This window comes from Taeniopygia guttata, chromosome 4 (assembly GCF_048771995.1).
Source record: "Taeniopygia guttata chromosome 4, bTaeGut7.mat, whole genome shotgun sequence".
NCBI classification, from domain to species: domain Eukaryota; kingdom Metazoa; phylum Chordata; class Aves; order Passeriformes; family Estrildidae; genus Taeniopygia; species Taeniopygia guttata.
Genome location: NC_133028.1, coordinates 62583539 through 62603140, shown reverse-complemented (window position 1 = coordinate 62603140; position 19602 = coordinate 62583539). Strand labels below are relative to the sequence as shown.

The window sequence follows — 19602 nt, the reverse complement described above, 5'->3', positions numbered from 1 at the left end:
ATCTCCACACATGAATCCTGGGAGTAAAACTGCTGTCTTTGCAGAGCTGTAAAGGACAGCAGATGCAAAATTACAGGAGATATTTTGAATTGTTGAACAACTTGATTACTGAAGTTTAAAGTAACTGCGTGGGACCTTCTGCTTGCCCTTTCCTCTAGTCCATCTTCCCCAGTATGGCAGTGTGGTCCTTCACCTTACACCTAAAAAACCCCACTGCTTTCCTCCTAGACAGCTAATTTTCCTCCTACATTGGTACCACAGGCAGACTGTATAGGTGTAGGACTGCAGCTCTGAGATCACCCTGTTTCATGGCAGCAAAACATTAATTTGTTTCAGCTGCTTCATCTAATTAGCCCCAAGGCAGTACCATGTGAAGACACCATTAAGTGGAAAAGAAGTCCATGACTAACTTCCCAGAAACCCTGCCTAGCTGTAAGTAAATGGATACTATGTCACAATGATAGGCAAAGTTTTCAAAAATAATCAAAATTAATTTTGGTCTTTCTGTTCTACATTCACGATTCTTCATCCCCCCCCCCCCCACCCCCCCACTGCTGATATTTTCCACAGCAAAAATGTTACTGAGAAGGGCAGTAAACCTTACTGTGACCATAAAGTGGTTTTGTTTTGTTGTAAATGAAATGCAGGAGAGTTATAATAAGTGGGATTTTTTTGTTGTTGTTTTATATGATGTAGAATACATATTAAAATGGGTTTGAAAAAATAAGCTCCAGAAAAATCCTATGGAGTGAAAAAAATGTAAAGTAAAATTCTCTCAGGTAAATTTTCAAAATTGCAGCAATCCAGCCTTTAAAGCTTTCAGTTTACAAACTACCTGGCATAAATTAGGGGGAAAAAAGAAAGAAAAAAAAAAAAAAAAGAGACAGCACTGCAACCTCAGCATTATATCTCTACTTTTGCTGGAAGGCAAAGACTGCAAGCTCAGTCCAGAAATGTGCAATAATAGAAGGACCTACAGATTATTTGAAACCACTGCTTCATATTCAGCTGTGGATTACATACCAGAACACTTCAGTCAATTTCAAACAATGTGACCCCCCTTCAGTTACAGAAATCTACAGTCTTCTGCATCAGTCCACTAAAGCCTTCAAAGCTACATTACCTGCTTTGATGACAACTAAAAATATGTAGCAACAGTGCCTGCCAAAAGCATTGTTAAGAATTGTTTTACTGTCAGTAGCAGTTTTCCCTCTGCTGCCTCAGTTATGCACTGGAATGCAATCCAGAGAAATCAGAACAACAGCCACCAGCTCTGAAGACAAAAAAGAACAGCAGCACAGACCACAACTGAAACAGAACAATCCATTTAACAGTCCAAAGGCAACTAGTGTGAGGTAAGACAGTCGGATCTAAAGTCATTTTTGCAGATGCTAGAGAGTCTGAAATACAATATTCTGCATAAACAGAAGGGGTGAGGAACGCAACAATTTCTTTTTTGGCAAAGTGCTGATCTATCCTCCTTAATGTAAGGAATTATCTTAAGTGATTTAAAAACTCCTGTATTTTCCAGAATTATTCTACAATCTCATCTGCCATAGCCACCTCCCTTCCTCCTTTAGATGAAGCACAATGCAGAAGTGCCAAAACATCACAGAAGATTAGATATAAGCTAAAGGAAAGAGGATGAAAATACAGCAAATGAGTATGTATCAGTGATTCTAAAACTTGTTTGTCTATCACATCCCCTTTCACCATGAAAACTTCTCATAAACATTTTCATTTTGCCTTGGAGTACAGTTAAAAACCAGTGTGTAAGTACAGGTACTGGTTTACACAAACACACATACATAGGCATATTGGCTTCTTGGTTGTGATGCTACCTGGGGTCAGAGTAAGGTTAAAAACCAATTCTCTGCTCTTTTCCAAGGTACACAATATCCAAGGACTTTCTGAATTGGCCCAAGATTTTCACAAGCATCATAAAGATGATGAAGAAAAACTACATGTTCACTGCAGCACTGAGCAATTGTTCCTCTGAATTTGAAGAGCAAAGGAAATTGAAGATGATTTGTTCCATTAAACCTGGAGTGTTACTGTATGGCACATAGTAAAAGTAATGTAGGGAGGAGACAGAAAAGTGAAGACAGGAGGGGGGAAGAGGCACAGCTCCACCTTCCATCAGTGAAAGCACAACTCCACCAAACTTCAGTTATGAGAGCTGAGAACGTAAAGGACACTACAGAGCCCTGTATGAAAACCTTACAGAAAGTGATAAAAAAAAGGAAAAAAAAAAACATCCGTGACCTGTTGATCTTTCTGTTTATTCCCTTAGTTATTCTGAAAGTCATAAATTCAAACCTCTTTCCTGCTCTCTGTGTGCTGGGGTTGTGAAGAACTGACAGCAAGCAAACGGCAATAGATCATCTGTGCTACCAACAGCACTGCAGCGTTAGCTTTAGCACTTTCACAAACTTCTAGAAAATCCAAAGTTCCTATGGGTGGACACACTGAAGATTGAATTGTTCTTATCTCCTCACCAATTTTAATGGTGTGTGGAGGCAAATAAAATCAGTCTGAAAGAGGGAAGTCTTGAAAGAAGGCAGCTCTTCCTGTAAGCACAGAATTTCAGCAGCTGCAATCTTATTAACTACTGCAAGTTTAAAAAGACGTTTTCTCTTAAGCCCTATGGAACTGAGTTTAAAGTATTCAGAAGGCAAACAGAAGCAGTTTGTAGGACTTTTGAGCTACAAACATCGAGAAACTAAAACAAGTAAGAGGGAAGCAAAAGGGCAATCAAAGTTACATGACTTTGTGCTTCACCAGCTTAGACAAACTAGAAAAATATATATTTCAAATTGTTATGGCTCTCAAATTCCCACTGAATGTACAAGCATGCTGCTTATCTGAACAGCCTATGAGATCCCAGCCTGCAAAACTGATCACAGCTTCGTAACTCCAGTCAGAGATTGTGCCTCACATTTCAATTCACAAAACACACTTGAAGGATTCCAGCCAGCACTTACTGGCTGTCAGGCCTGCTCTTAAACCTCTGCTAATTCAGGCACATCTCTCACATGAATTATACATACTGGAGTAATATGCAACCAACTGTCTTATACATGCAAGTGTTTAAATAAAAATGAACCCTGACTCCTTTGCTACCGACAGCTGCCCCTGTTTCAGTGGCTGTGCTCAGGAGCAGAATTGTGTACTGACACCAGGTGTAACTTAGCTGAGGTTCAGTGTATGCCACCAGGTATGCATGTTTGAACTAAGAGGTCCCAGATGTTTATCCTGGGATAAGGGTTGAGTTTCACAAGAGGATTAAGATGTTGTAAGACTGTGCTACCCACGGGAGGGACAGTCAAACAAATGATGGATCTGATCCAGCTAAAAAGGAAGCCGGGAGAAAAGGAAGAAGCGTGTCTGCCCTCCGTACCTGCTCAGTGAACCCGCCGGCCGGGCGGCTGCACAAGCCAGAAGTGCCCTGAGCAAAGGCAGCAAACACAGCTCCCGACAAGTGCAGGAAAGAGGAGACTTCCTCACTGATGGCAGCTCAGGCTACACCAGCTGAAGCCATTTGTGAAGCCTTAAGCTTTAGGTCAAGTTACTGTAAATTGAGGTTAATCTAAATGCAACCAATTGCCCTAACACAATCACATGTTAATATTTTTGGCGCTGCGTTAGCAGGAGGAGATTTTGATGTGTTCCAGACAAAGCTGCTCTTCCTGAACTTAAAAAATGTCTAGAATTTCACTGCAGGACTTTTCAACACTTTCTGCTTGGTCAACTACCCCTGGATACCCTATGTCAAAATACAACTTGCCCTGCTCAAGCTAGGGCTTGTAATAACCCAAGCCACTGTCTTTGAAAGGGGGACACTTTCCATCAGAGCATTAAAGGTCATCAGAGGCTAGCAGTGCTTGAAGTGAAGAGTCTCTTCATTCCTTTCAGTTTGCTAAACTGAAACCTGTTGAGCTGACTAGCTGCAAAAGGAGGTCAGCACAAAAACTCCTTGTCCTAAAGGACAGTAATCACACGGGCGCATCAAGCGCGAGTTGGTATGAAAAGGAGAAAACAAATGGGAGAGGCCTGAGGAGTAAGAAAGACACAGAGATCCACACTTATAGGAAAAGGAAAATAAAAAGGGTTATGCAACGACTCTTTCTATGATGCTTACGAAAGAGAAGGAGCATTGCTGGCCTGGGATTTAATTCTGGTATCATGCCTGTTGTGTCTTTACTACTGATTTTACCCCTGTGTGAGCAAGATCAGATATAGCTTATTAACTGAAGAGATGCTTAATCCTACTTAGTCATCAGGCATGAGTAAGGACTACAAGTATCTTGTGGAAAATAAAATCTAAAAAATTATCTTCTTATTTCATCTTTGCAATGCCAGAGAAATACACTTTTCCTATAGTGTGAGTGATGAACTCCTAAGCACCTGTTAAGTAAGTTGAATAGCAATATTGCCCAATAAAGAACACAAGAAATGTGCTCAGGTTTGTGAACATATGCCCAAGTACATATTAAATACAGCAGGTGTAAGCTTTAACGAACTCCTCACAAGCCTGACAATATTCTGTGGCACTCAGTTCCATCACTGGCATTATCTGTGAATCACTAAGACAAATGAAGGTGCTCCACTTTTCACTCTGGATACCTTTTTCAACAAAAAGAAGATACTCAGGTGGAGGAAGGAACTACTTTTCTGTGGTGGGGTATCTACCGAAAAGGATATAACCAGATTTCTATAATTCTGGACATGTCATTCTGTTGCTACACAGACAAAGCTGAAAGGAGTGGCCTGCTCATTTTCCTTCCCTCAGGTAGAAGTGCAGAGTGATCATTAACTTCTGGAAGGCAGTGCCTTAGCCCAGAATAGGTAAAGTGCAGGACTGGAAAATAGCATATGTTTCTAGCTGTGTTTTCATTGACTTTACTAATTCTGAATTGGCATGGTATACTTCATCAGGGGAACAGATGATCTAATAGGTTATTGACTTCTGTCGCTAGTTTCTCTGATCTAAATAACATTTTACGTTTAGGTATTTAAAACAATATCTTAAGAACTGGGTTTAGGGTTAGAAATGGAGAGTAAGACAGTGGCTATCAAATCCATAATAATGCTAAATTTAAAAAAAAAGTCTTGAAGAGCCTTAAAGTAGGAAAAAGTAGCTCCATCCCCTTTATAGTTTACAAGAGAACTCAAATGCAAATAAAGTGATATTTACACATGTAACTGGACAAAGAATGCATGGTAAGAACAACAGTCACAGGCATAAGAAAAAGAGGTGATGTAATTTGCAGTTATTATTATGTATTTGGCTATTATATACTATATATATATTATTTATTCTATATATAATGTACGTGTATACATACACCTACAACCTCTGAACCCCACACAATAATATGGATGCAGAGCCAAGAAGACTCTTGCACTAAAAGAAGGAAACAAGAAAGCAGATTAGCTCACAAAGAACCAAAGAACTGATATAATATGTTGATATTTCCTGGAACTGATCCAAAGATGAGTAGCAGAGTTTTGGATGAATTGCAAATTTTCCCGATACTTCCTCTGAATGCCAGGCTGGTACAGCATTTTAACAATCCAACTCAAAATCACAGAAAATAACTTTGCTTTTTGCCAGGTTGAACTAGGGAAGGGGGAAAGGTCCACAAAGACATTTATAAATTATTTTAATTTCTGTGAACACCCCAGTCTATGCCTGTGTATGAGCAAACTAGTTTTGTAACCCACTGCTCTCCTCAATAGAAGAGGTTGAAGTAGAAATCCAGGTATTTCAAAATTCACCAAGTGAAAACTTTCTCTGTAACAAGATGCAGATTCAGGGCAGATCAGCAACTCATGAAATACAGCCAAACCTATGCTCCCACACCCCATTTTGAAAAAAGGCTTCCATTGAAAACCTTTTGTCAGTTGACACAGAATCCTAAACAGTGGAAACTGCACAGTGCCTTCCATGAACTCTGGGAGGGAGGATACAAATTGCGGGGGTGGTAACAAGGATCACTGTAACAAACTGCATTGCTTGTACTCCATCCAGTGAAAAAAAAATCAGACTGCATGTCTTTAAATAACTGTCTTCTAAAGATGTTTTTGGGCTTTTTACCCAGCTTGCTGAAGGGCACTCAGCATGTGTCAGTACCAGCTTCTGGGAGGGTTTGTTGGGTGACTCGCTGCCTGGATTAAGCACATCTCCCCTCCCTTCTCAGCATCTTTCAGTTTGGAGGACGCACACACACACACACACACACACAGAGAGAGAGATTCTATTTTCCTTTAATTTTCTTTGATTAAAAAAAAAAATTAGAAAAATAATTTCTTGCTGTCCTCACTGTGTTTGTCATTTAATCCAAACAGCTTATTTTCCAAATCATGTACTTTAATAATATGACTGAAAAATCTAATAATGATTTTTGTGTAAAAAGAAGAGTAAAGCAGTAGCAGATCTATGACTGTTCCACTGTAAAACTCTCCACTGGAGTTTACCAGAGAACAAAGAAAGGGAGAAAACCCCTAAATGTACTTAACTTTTTCCTCATGTAAAAAAAAAAAAAAAATTCAAAAAATTAAGTTGAATTGCTTTGCTAAATAAAAATTATGATGCACATAAACAGTTATGCTTACCACACTGTTATGATTGCTAGCAATTTGGAAGTTTGGGAGTTTGCATTTGGTTTTACTGCAAAAAGCATAAATGTCTCAGAGAAAATACTTTTCAACTGCTTTAAAAAGAGTAATTTATTGGATTTTAAAAACTGCTTTCATGTTCTCATGGATGCTCCCCAAAGTGGATGCTCCCCAAAGTCCTTAGAAATTAGTCAAAAATCATAATTAACACTTTACAAGTGAAACAAAGCAGATGATGTGTCTAGATTTTTTGGCAACATTTTTGTACTTTTTTTAACGGAAATGGATATTTTTTTGTAGCAAGTCAGTAGAATTTATGTTTTTAAGATTAAAAGCATAGGGCACATTGAGTATATTTAAATAACATGAAGATCATAGCACAGGAATTGAGTTACAACGAATTTCATAGCAAACTACCTCTTAATTAGGCTACTCTTAGCTCTTCAAATGTCCCAACCAGAAAGAATCTAGTAAGAGTGAGAGCTGAAACTGCACTTCCTCCTTTTATTTTTTTCGTTTCTACAACTTTTGCATTATAGCTCTGGCTTTCTGTCCCACATCTTCACGTGAAGACCAATTACCTGCTTATCTAAAATTCTTGGATTTAATGCTTCAGCACCGGGGTTTGGGAAAAAGGACAGCCCACCACTAGCCTAGGCCCAAAAGCACCCGGACTGCTCTGGAGCTGGATGGGGACACCGCGCATCATAACGCTGCCCCGGAGATAAGTCATTCTGAGAATGTCTCCTGTGTCCTGTATCTTGTGGAAAAGACGTGAGGTGTGAAAAGGGATTTGAGGACAGCTGGGCTGACGAAAAGATAGTCCCTGCTCGTGGGGTTTAGGGGGTGACTCTGTTGCTGCCCTGGGAGTAGGTGTAAGCCGAGGCAAAGCACTGTGGTGCAGCTGCGTTTAAAAGCCTCGGTCCTGAAGAAAGGCGCAGCGGGAAGAGAAACGTGCTGATGCCTCGCTGGTACCATCAGGAAAGCAACAAGATGTCACTGAGGTCGTTGTACTTCCTGTTTGCGAAGCGCACACGCACCCGTTCGCCGCCCCCGCCGCTTTGTGGGGCTGCAGCCCGCGCTCCGCCCGGCCCCGCTCCCTCCCGTCCCCGCCTCCCGGCCGGGAGATGCGCCGGGCTGCCGGGAGCCCTGCTCCCGAGGCCAGGAGGCGGGGGCAGTGCTCGGCGCTGAGCTTTTGTTTGCCGCTGGAGAAGCGATCCCCACCTCTAGCCACCGCGGCGTGAGGAAGCGGGGCTGGGGGCAGGCGAAGCGCCCGGCACCAGCGGGAAGGAAGGGTGCTGCCCGCCGGGCTGCGCCGCCTGTCTCCGGGGAAGAGCTGCCCGGCACCGAACCCGCACTGGCGGCCGGGCTGGGCAGGCTCGGGCGGCCCCGGAGAAGCACAAGGCTCCCTCCTCTCACCGGTGAGAGCGAGAGGGAGGACCGCCACCCCGCCGCTTTGTCACAGACACCTCCCCCGGAGGCCGGCAGTAGCTGCCGCCCTGCTGGACCCTCCGCACGGCCGCGCCTCCCCGCGCAGTGGAGGAAGGCAAGAGGGAGGGACGTGCGAGGCTTGTAAACCACACGCTGCCATCGCACCTCCCCTCCTCCCCGCTGCTCTCCCCCGTCCATTGTGCGGCCGGCAGACAGCGAGGACCCAGCTGCCCCGTGCCCGCCCCCGAGCTCCGGGCACCGGGATACGTCAGGACACACGCGTGTCCCCTGCGGCACAGCCGCCCGTCTGCCCTCGTCGGCCGGGACGAACACCACCAGCCCCCCCACCAGAACCACTGGCAGCCGCCACCGGCTATAAATAAGGCTCTGCCGGAGCGCAGGGCCCGGCTCTCCCCACACCTCTTATTATTCATCATCGATGCAGCCTGGGAGTGGGAAACTCCGCTTCCTACTTGCCGCTACGCTTCTACCGGCTCAGCCCCCGCCCCCTTCCCCCCCCCCCACCCGCCCCTCCGCTCCGCGCTAAGCTCCTTAAATCCCAAGAAAACTTTGGGAAGCGATTCAGCTCGCGTGGGGAGTCGGGCTGCTGCACGCCGGGGCAGCCCAAGCGAGAAACCTGCCCAACTTTTCCTCCAGTCGCTAGCCCAGCCTGCGGAGTCATCTTCCACCTCCCTCCGCGGCGGAATTTAAAGGCGTCCAGCCCCCCGCACGGAGAAGCCGTGGCGAAACACGCACGCACGCACACACACACACAAAACACTCCCCCGGCTCTCGGCAGCCGCGGCACACGCCTGGCGCCGCTCTTTCCTTCCCCCTTACCCCAGAGCAGTTCTACCCTTCCGAACGGGACGGGGGAAAAAAAATTGTCCGCTCCCTCCACCCCGGCCCGTGAGAAGTTGCGAAGCGTCCCGCCAGAGACCCTGCCGAAGTTGAGTCGAGCCCCGTTCCCCCTTGACAAGCTACGGGGCCGACCTCCAGCTCATCCCGGCGAGCGACGCGGAGTGGACGGCCACCCCTGCGCCCCCCGGCCCGCATCCCCTTACCATGATCAGCGTGTGGTTCCTCTGCTCCGCCGTGGCGGGCTCGGCATCTTGCTGCTGTTTGCTCTGGTGCTGTTGTTTGCTGCTGCTGCTGCCGCCGGTGCCCGTTTTCTTGGCCCTCTGCTCCAGGGTCCGCTGGTAGAGGCTCACCGTGTCCCTGCGCTCCAGCTCCAGCTGCTCCGCCTGGGCTTGCTGGTACCTGCTCTCGCAGTTGACATGGTGCCGCCGGCAGCCCTCGATCCGCTGCCTCAGCCGCTCCACCACCGTGCTGTGCTTGGGAATGCCGCCACTACCGGCGTTATTGTTACCGGGAGCGGCGGCAGGAGGGCCGTGGGGAGTGCTGTTAACCCCGATACCGGCCCCGCTGAGGCTGCTCTTCAGGTTATTGTTGATGCAAATACTGCTGCCGTTCGCGGCGGCAGCGGGGGCTGCAAAATCCCCCATCCTCGTCCCCGTGCACACTATTTTGGAAGAACTTTTTATCCTACGCTTCACACATACAGTCTCCTCTGGGGTCCTGATGGGATACTTTTTAGAGGACCGGGAAGGGGGGGGGAAAGGGGCACCATCATATATCAGGAAAACAGCGATCTCAAGCAAATGTTTCTCTTTTCCCCCAGCCAATCCCTCTCGAGAAGCTCCAAAACATTAAAAAGAGAGAGGGAAGGGGGGAGGGAAATAGAGAAGGTGCTAAAAGGTTATCGCCAGCAACACAACCAACAAACACACACACACACACACACACACACACACACACACACACACACACACACACCAAAAAAAAAAAAAAAAAAAAAGAAAAAAAAAAGGCACAACAAACTAAGCAGCAGCAGTTCTGGTTAGCAAACTCCAGGAGGTATCAGACCAGTTCCTTTCCTCCTCTTTCTTTTTTATAATCCATTATTTCAAAACAGATTCCATGAGATTTCCGGAGATTTTGCCAAAAGCCTTCTCTCCCCATGGATAAGGAGAAACACGCACCCCTCCACATGCACACACATACACACCCGTTCACACGCACGGTCGCACACACACATCCAAGCACCGGCACACACTGGGTACACACGGCACACTCACTCGCACTCCACGGCATCAATAGACAGGCAAAGCAGCTTGCTTATTGTATTTTCCTTCTAGAAAAAAGTTTTGGTGTTTATGCCGCACCGCGTTCGCAAAGTACTTTGGCTGCTCAGTTGCATTTCAACAGGAACCTAAATAGCAAATCCTCGGGCTGGGGGAAGTAAACACATGAACAATCCGGACCGAGATGGAGAGGAAAAAAAAAAGAAAAAAAAAGTAGCGCTCTGAAGTCTCTGCCAAACGCTGAGTTGATACAGCCTAGCGCTTCGCTCTGTCGTGCTGGCTGCTGCTCCTCCTGCCACCATCACAATGATCAAATGCTCTCCTCCTCCACCTCCTCCTCCTCCATGCCAGCGGAGTGATATCAGGACAGGAGCGCTCAGTAAACACCGCAGCGGCGGCGGCGGCGGCGGCGGCTCCTGTGGGCCGTGAGGCAGGCCCGGGGACAAGGTGCAAAACCCGGCACGGACGCCGCCCGGCAGGAGCGGACATGGCGCTTCCCCGCAGCGCTCACGCCCGGCGGCGGCGAGCGGGGCCCGGCACCTGCCGGCCCGCGGCCTCCCCTCACGGCGGGGCCGGGCGGGGCCTCCCGGCCGCACACGGGCCCGGCGGCCGTGCCCGCGCTCGGGGCGGCGGCGAGGGCCGCGCCGGGGCCGCGCCGCCGGGGCCGCGGGGGGGGGTCCGGCCGCGGCGGCGTGTGCCGCCTTCCCCTCGGTGTCAACTGTTGCATAATGAATGGGAGCGCGGCGCGGAGCCCTGCGCCGCCCCGGCACGGGGCTGAACTTTCTGTTTGGAACAACAGAAGAAACATGACACGTCGGGCAGCGGCGTTTGTCGGAGCGAACGGTGGCTGCCTCCCTACAGAGAGCGGGTGATTAATGGATCAAGAGTAACATCCCGGGAATCTAGTTTTAAACCATTTTGCAGACAAAGCTATTGCGCCCACAATTGTCGTTGAATGCTATTTTCTATCTAGTCCTGCGAGAAATGCATTTTCAATTTTTTAGTACATCTATGTAGAACAGAATTATCTCAGAGAGACCCCCGTGTTCTCTAACATGCAGCTGCTATAACGAAAAGTGGGAACTCATGCATTAGTAATGTAATCTGATTTAAACCATTTTCATTTTTGCCATTGCAGATTAGCACAGGATACTATTTCTAAGATACAGTAGCAAAGAGCAGTCTTTGTCTTAAGTGCTCAGCAGTAAGAAATTTGAGGTCGATTTCATGCCTATTGCCACAATTCATTACTATATTGAGATGGTACATAATAGTGGACAAATAAAAATAGCAATTAGTACCTCCCATACGCTGGAATTAACAAACACACTTTCCCCCCAGAAAAGAAAACTTTTTCTGTAGAATCAGTTTGAGAGCCACGGTGAATTTAAGGTTCTTCATGATCATTGATTACTACGTTATCACAGAACCAGCACGGGGAAATTACAGCCCTGCTCAGAAGCAGTGTAAGAACGTGGGGAAACTGCAATCCTGAGTCAATTACAGAGATTCGTGCCTCTCTTAATTTGGAGACGGGGAATGTGTTGTAATTTCTCCAGCAACTATTGAATTGAATAGTTAAGATTAAATATGAGACTAGAAAGAGGAGAGAAATAGAAGGGGGAGGGGGAATGTAGTAGTAGTGGTAGTAGTAGTAGTAGTAATAATAATAATAATAATAATAATAATGATTATTATTATTATTATTATTATTATTATTATTATTATTATTATTATTATTATTATTATTATTATTATTATTATTATTATTATTATTATTATTATTATTATTATTATTATTATTATTATTATTATTATTATTATTTTTAGTTGAAATGGAAAGTGTTGTCAGGCCAGGGAGGGAGAGGGCTGTGAAGTACGTTTAACTTAGAGCGAGTACTTTTTGGATTCCTCAGCAGTGCCCCCTGCAGCCCGCAGCTCGTGTGCTGCAGCCCGGCTCCACACAGCGCTCGAGTCCAAAAAAGAAGCTTTTATTACACACACAGGGTCAGAAATACATGTAAAAGCAGTGATCTGCTTACTAACTGCTTTTTCGGTGCATTTTATAGAAGTTGTCTTCTTTTCCTACGACTGCAATTAATAGCATTTTTCAATCTCTGTGAAGTCACACAAATACACCTTAACTTCCAGCGTATTACTTTAGCAGTTGTCAACATGGTAATTTTGAAGTGAAAGTTATATTGCTATAAAATAAAATATAGAATTTTTTTTTTATCTCTTGTCAACGTACCTTGGTTCTGCCAGGCTGCACAGCCCAAGGGTAATGATTTGAGTAAAAGAAATTTTGGAGTAACCAGTGTTAGAAATTTTGCAAACAAATGAATCACCAATTTTGTGGGAATAAAATCCCAACCAACCAAAGAAAGGAAGAAAGAACCAAAACACAAAACTCCCCCAGCAAAACCCCTCCATCTGAATACATGCAAAACCCATTTGATTCTGACTAAAAGATTTTTTTTAATTGGCTGAGGTTAAAGCAAAGGGGAGAAAATATATATCTATTTCCCTACTTATTTTAACAGCACAGTGGTGATTTTTGCATTAATCTCTTCTAAGGCACTCTCTCCTATATCTAAAGACAATCAACAGAATCAGAATTTTCATTTCATAAAAACATGGCCATTGTCCCCTGTTATTTTACAGCTGTCATCCAGCACCTAAGAGCTAACTAAAAATTTTCTTCTGACCAGAGTTTTTTTTATTAAAGCCAAGTATTGAGTGGGAATTGTAAACTAGCATAATAGAGATAAGATTTCACAGTTTATTTTTGCATAGTTTATTTCAAGGAACTTACATAAACAATTACCAGCTTCTAAAATGCTAAAGTAAAATGAGCTATTTAGTCAACTATTTAAATCCAATTTTTTGAGAAGGACAACAGTTCTTCTAAGCATCTGAGTCTGAAAAAAATAAAAACAGGAAACAAATTCCTTGTATTATAGCCTGAGCAATGCAAGAAATAAAGATATCTCAATTTTGTTCTAACTACTGATTATTGTTATGAAAGCAGATGTTCTTCACAACCTTGACCAAATAACTCTGTTCTGTAGTCAGAAACAATCACAGACTCATTCATGATTGTGTGTTCTCTTACTTTTGTGACCATGGACTTAGAAACAAACACCTCTTCAGTAGAAATTCACTTTGCACGCAGAAATGTGTTTATTTGCTCTATAACATTTTTTTTCCTGTTTGCACATCAGCTTTGGAATACCATCTTCACAACTGGAATCTGAAAAGGATCAAATCTATCAGAATTCTAAATGATCTAAGTTGAACTTGCTGATGGCAGCAGATGAACAATAATGCCTACCGATATCAGCTGACAGGACACTAATTACCAGTTACAGGAGATGATTGCTTGGTGAGAGATCTATTTAGCGAGCTACGATTTTGAAAAATTATAAAACAGGCCTGATCTGTGAAAAGATACACAGTATGAAAATACAGCATACGTTCTCAAGATGATTATCATGACAGAGATCTGTCTAATTAGGAAGGAACTATTTTAATGCTTAGATATGAAAGAGCCCAGCTGGGAAAGGAATTTAGAGGAAGACACAGAAACATGACTGTTAAGCTGACAGCAAGTGCAGTCTAAGCATGTTCCAATGACAGCTTCTAAAAAAAATTTCATCTCAGCATTTAATCAATAGTGGTTTCAGAACAAGCACAGCCTTGCAGATAATCTAGCTAGTCATATTAGTGGGAGGGGCTCCATAAAAATATGCCAATAAAATATGCCTTTGCAGAGCAACATACCACTTTTCTTTGGTCAACTAAGCTAGACAGTTATTCAGTCGATGGGCAACATGAAAAATACCACTGTGAGGACAAATGGTAGTCCCACTCTATTAGAAATCACACTTTAGTTCCTGGCACTGCCAGTCAGGTTGGAAACTCCAATCATTGTGACAGCAAGTTTCAAACCATCCTGGGCAAGAGATTTACCTTCAGAGTAGCCACCTGGGTAGAAACCTTTCTGCAAGCTCCTACAATAACTAAATGGAAATAGGCATCTGCTGGAAGGCAAACCTAGAGCAACCACACAATGTGTTCACTGAGTAACTTTGAAGTTCTTGGGTCTGCAAGGAGCAGCTTTCTTACATATTGAAAAGGGTTTCAGAGGATTTCTGCTGAAGGTTCTCTTGGACACAGTGCTACCTAACAGCAAATCAAATGTACTTCCATTACTACTACAAGCTACTGAAATGCATGTTGTCTAATGCATCCATGGCCAAAAAAAGGATAATAATAATGTAATTTGGAGAATAGTTAAAGCAAATCTGTATATTGAGCATCACTGAAAACTAAAAACCCCACAACCTCCATTAATGAATGTTTCTGTGAAATCCAACTACAGCATGGCAAAAATTCTCATTACAGTTGGGGTGGGCACAAGCTACAGCTGTTAGAACATCCAAAACTGTAGGGATTCTTCAAGGCATCGACTGAGTCTGGAGCAAAAAAGAAAAATGCTCTAAACCGTTAAGGAAAAAGTAATAAAATCTTCAGAGGAACATAAGAACAAAACAATAAAGGGAGGAAGGGGAAGCAACAAAGAAAATCAGAAAGCAAGTTCAAATTGCAAAAGGCAGAGATGAAGAGGCACTGCAGGAAATGGAATGATCACTCCATGTAAATACGAACAAAACCAAAACACCCTCAAGACACATTTTCCAGCTTGTACATGACAATTCATAGAAGATGGGGAATCCAAATCAGAATTCTTACAAAATCTTTCCAGTTGTGACCGACACTGAAAGCTCCAGTTCAGCAGTTATTATAACAGGACAGGCAAATGGATTGAGATACACACACACTTAAGTACTCTGCTGAATGAGGGATGGAAAAATATGGGGAAGGAATGCAAAATGTGGACTTGTTCTCTCCTGTTCTGATTGCAGATATGCCACAATAAGAACACAAAGAAGAAAAGTAAATGCCATGAATGGGCATTGTTGTCCACACACCATCCTGACAGATTAGTGTAATTGCCATACATCTTAGTTTATTAAGAATTCAGAGAAGTAATTCTGATATGCCAAAATTATGTCCTTCCGTTAATTTGAAGATGTAGTTTTGATGCTAACAGCCCATGGAGACAGCTAGAAGAGAGCTTGAAGGGGGAAAGTCATCACTCAGGCATAGGCCCCATCTCAGCCTTTGATCTTTCACATTGATCTCAAGAAAATCACTGGGGGAGGCAAGGAAGTGGAGAGGATACAATGAGAAGAAGACACTAGGAAAAAGCTCAGAGAGATGATTCTGCAGAATCCTTGAAGCTTTCACTAGAAATATACATTAAGGAACTTAAATTTCTTTACTCATTCTTAAACTGAGTAGCCCACTGCTTCTCAGTAATGACTGCCTCATTTCAAATGAATAGCCTGAATTCACAGGGTAACAAACAAAAAAATCCCCTACCACTGAATGCAATTGCCCAGCTTTGGTAATGAGGAAGCAGTCAGTGGATTTTTTTTTTTTTTTTCCAAAGCAATTCCTGTATAGATAGTAGCCATTTATAAGAATTCCAGTGTGAACATGATCGCTTTGAATTTTTTGAGCCAGATGACAGACTGAAACTACTGAAAACTATCATTCTTCCTCCTCCATATGGGAAACTGAAAATTGTTCTGCAATCCTTGACATAACCAATCAAGTTCAACATTCAAATAGGAACATTTTTACAAATTCTTAAATTACAGTGAACTAGGAATAAAGGGTAATCTTCCGTAGTGGTAATTTTTTGTACGTTCCGTCTTCAAAAAAAAGAAATACAATATTTTGCTCCCTGGGCCAATGTACTGACTGACAACAGCATTGTTACATTGAAACTGCTAGACAACCTACAAATGAGCCTTTATATCACATACATTTGCAGACCTGTATTGAAATTACATCATTGAGGTTGTAGCCTTGCAATGTGTTTAAAACCACCAAAATCAAAGCACTTGTGCAATCTTTGCACAATCCACAGCATGATGAAGTCTTCAAATACATTGTTACACACTGTTTTTCCACAGGATGTTTATTTCATGCTGTACAAAGAATCATCAGTGTTCACCACTGAGGAACATATTTAACACTGGTTTTTTTTGCTTTTAGTTCCTCATATCACCTCATGGGTTTTTATTAATTTAAACCCTGTTCATAGACATTAATTTCCTAAGAATGGCTACCACTCCTGCTCCAGTGTTTCACTTGTACCAACAAACTGATTTTCACAATTCATGGCAGGTGAGAAGACAATGCTCTTACATTGGAGAGTGGAGACTGAGAATGAAGAAATTAAGCTTAAGAGGTTTTGCTGAAATGCCCCAATTGAACTGATTTTTTTATAAAGGCTTACACAACTCAGAGCACACTATGTTTTATAAGAGCAGATCACATCAACTGCAGTTGAATATGTAGGTGCTTAGCATTTCTGCCAGGCAGAACCCTGTTCTCAAATCTCAAAACCTGGAGAATGGGGAATGCAATTAATGCAAGAAGCAGAGTTGGCTTGAACTGAGTAGCATCATGTAAGAAAGCTCAAGCATTTCATCTCAAACACATACAGTTCAGTAAATTACAGGCAAAACCAGAATTAGAACTTACAGGAAAGAAAATACTAAATGCTGGTCTTCAGTAATATTTTAAAAGAAATCTTTTTATTCCATTTTTTCTGTAGACACACCTTTCAAATAGGTTTTGCTGCAGCTAAGTCAAAACATTCTGTGTTTAGAAAGTACTTCTCAGGGAAAGTCTACCTGAAGCCAGAAAATGCTAAAGAGATAATACATTAGAATAACAATAAAAATTTTAAAAGGCAATAAAATAATCCCTGACCACACTCTCTTGTGTTAACCAAACTAAAAAACAACTAACTATTAGCTACATTAAAAACCAAGCCCGTGTTCAGGCTATTTCCAGATTCATGGAAGTTACTGGACAGAATTCTTCAGAAGTCTAGGACGCCTCCAATCTTAGCTCAGGCTTGCAGCTAACTAAGGATTTGCAGCAAACAACAGCTGATTAGATTCCGGTTAGACAGGGAAAGAAATCCTTCTCATAGTATGAACAGTGAGACTTACATAGATTACTTATGAGGCCATTGAGTCTCCATCATTGAAAGCTTTAGGAACCGGTGAGACAAATTTGTCACTAAGGACACCAATGGAATTGATTTTGCCATGGAACAAAGTGGCGGATTAGGTTTTTAAAGTTCCTTCTGGTCCTAAATTCTCATAACATTACATTTCCTTGGGGAGCTTGAAAGCCATAAATATATTTAAGCTGTTAACAACTTCATTTTTTTAATTCTGACTTCAGTGCACAATGAGAAGGTTATAGATGAACTTACTGGTTAAGAGCACAGATCCATCTAGCACAGTGCTCCATCTCCCACAGTAGCCATGGGAGTGGACACTCATGAAAAAACAGAAGAGTGTAAGGAGTCCCAGGCTTCAATCATTTTCAAGTCAGATTATGGGATTTCTCTAGTTAGTGGACTCTACAGCATCTCTTCCAGAGTTTTTGCCAGTCTCTCCTTGCCTCTTTACACATTGCTTGACCCAGAAAGTAATTTGAGGAGTACCACCACAGGTCCACATAGGCTGTCTGAAGAACTAGTTCCTCTGGTTTGTTTTGAATGAAGATCTTACTATCTTCCAATATCCTTCAAGGCTTGTATTAGAAGAGCCAGGGAAAAGTCAATCTCACTCTACTTTTCTCCGACTTCTCAGTTCTGCAAACCCCTTCTTACCTTCCCACTCTGACATGTGTTTTTCCAAATAAGATTCTTGGCTATTCAATGGATGGGTTCCTTGTGTGTTGTAATGGCAATCACAAGATAACTCTGACCATCCTCGGTCATCTCCAAATAATTTCAGTTCTGGAGTATCCTGTCCTAGAGAAATGGACCAGAACCCTGGATTTTTACAGTAGCATATGGACTTGAACAAAACAAACCTTTCTGGTCTGTTCTCTATTTACTTCTTAATCATTCCTAACTTTTTTTTCCTTGAATTTCTACAGCTAAGTGATATTTTCATGGAACTGTCGATCATAATGCAAAGGTCTTGTTCCTGAAGACCTTTGGCCCATCTTAGAAATTACCCAAGATGTGAAGATAGGATTATTCTTCCCCAAATGTACCGCTCTACTGTTAATCTTTCTGTAGGCTATGCAATATTCCTCATCCGAACTGCCTTGCATAACCTCCTATAGCCAGCAAAGCCTTGTCACCTTGCTGATTATCACCCTTCTTCAGGACATTTAAGAATATACAGACCAGTATGGAATTCTGCCTGTACAAGAACTGACCGTTTTCTTCCATCCAGTGATGGTCTACTTATGTTCTCATCTTTTAAATCATATTCTCATCCATGTCATCATCTTCCTTCTTATGCCAGTGACAGTTCTGTGTTGCTTGATTTTCCTAAAATGCCTTAATTAAAAAGTTCTGTCAGATAGCTTTCAAAAACCTGAGTTGACTGTATCATTCAGATGTTCCTCATTTATAGATCTCTGACCCCTTTAGAAGAACTCTGAGAGCTTTATTAACTCTCACTGTTAAGATCATATTTATTCAGGTAGATACTATTTCTCTCTCTTACAATGTCTAGTTGTGCTCCTAGAAACAGATGTCAGTTTTAAGTTGCTGGATACCCTTGAACCTTTCTTAATGCTATCACGTTTTACACCTGATTTTCATGTACAGAGGAATAGTGAAGAGACATGTCACATGCTGCTTTTAGTAGATATTTCACCCCTGAGTTTTCTTAGAATCCATGAGTAAATCCTTCAGATCCTGGAGATTCATCTGCATTCACCTGTCTTTTGTAGCATAACCCCTCACAGGTATTTCAGTTTTAGAGGCAGTCTCTGCCAAGTTCCCTGAACACCCCAAAAGGACTCTGGAAGGATAATTTCCCTGGTTTATCCATGTTGGGTTTCTGTGGCCGGGTTTTGGTAGAAGGGAAGGGCTGGAAGGGTGGCTTCTCTGACAAGTTGCCAGAAACTTCCCCTGTATCTGATGGAGTCAATGCCAGGCAGCTTCAAGATGGACCCAGCACTGGCCAAGACTGAGCTCATCAGTGATAGTGGGAATGCAAATGCAGTCATTTATTTAGGAAGGGGAAACCACAAACCCTGCACAAGTGCAGCCACAGAGAGGAGTGAAAATATGTGAGCGAAACAACGCTGCAGACATCAAGATCTGTGCAGAAGGACAGGGAGGAGTTTTTTGCCCATGATGGTGATGGGTGAGTGATCTCCCCCTATCCTTAACTCATGAGCCTTTTGTTACATTTTTTCTCCCCTGTCCAGATGAGGGCTGAGACAGAGCAGCCTTGGCGGGCACCTGGCATCCCTTCAAGGTCATCACACCCATCTTCCACAG

At 43.1% G+C, this 19602-nt stretch overlaps 1 protein-coding gene across 2 annotated transcripts in view; it reads right to left on the bottom strand.

The window, feature by feature from the left end:
- MAML3 (mastermind like transcriptional coactivator 3) overlaps positions 1 to 10906 on the bottom strand; it is a 243445-nt gene extending 232539 nt beyond the window's left edge. The window contains exon 1 of one of the 2 annotated variants that reach the window (XM_030271922.4): positions 9117 to 10906. In XM_030271922.4, the coding sequence (XP_030127782.4) occupies positions 9117 to 9557 (441 nt within the window). In that variant the 5' untranslated portion in view covers positions 9558 to 10906. The remainder of the gene's footprint in view (positions 1 to 9116) is intronic. The other variant, XM_030271921.4, reaches the window with a different exon arrangement.
- Between the last annotated feature and the right edge of the window lie 8696 nt (positions 10907 to 19602).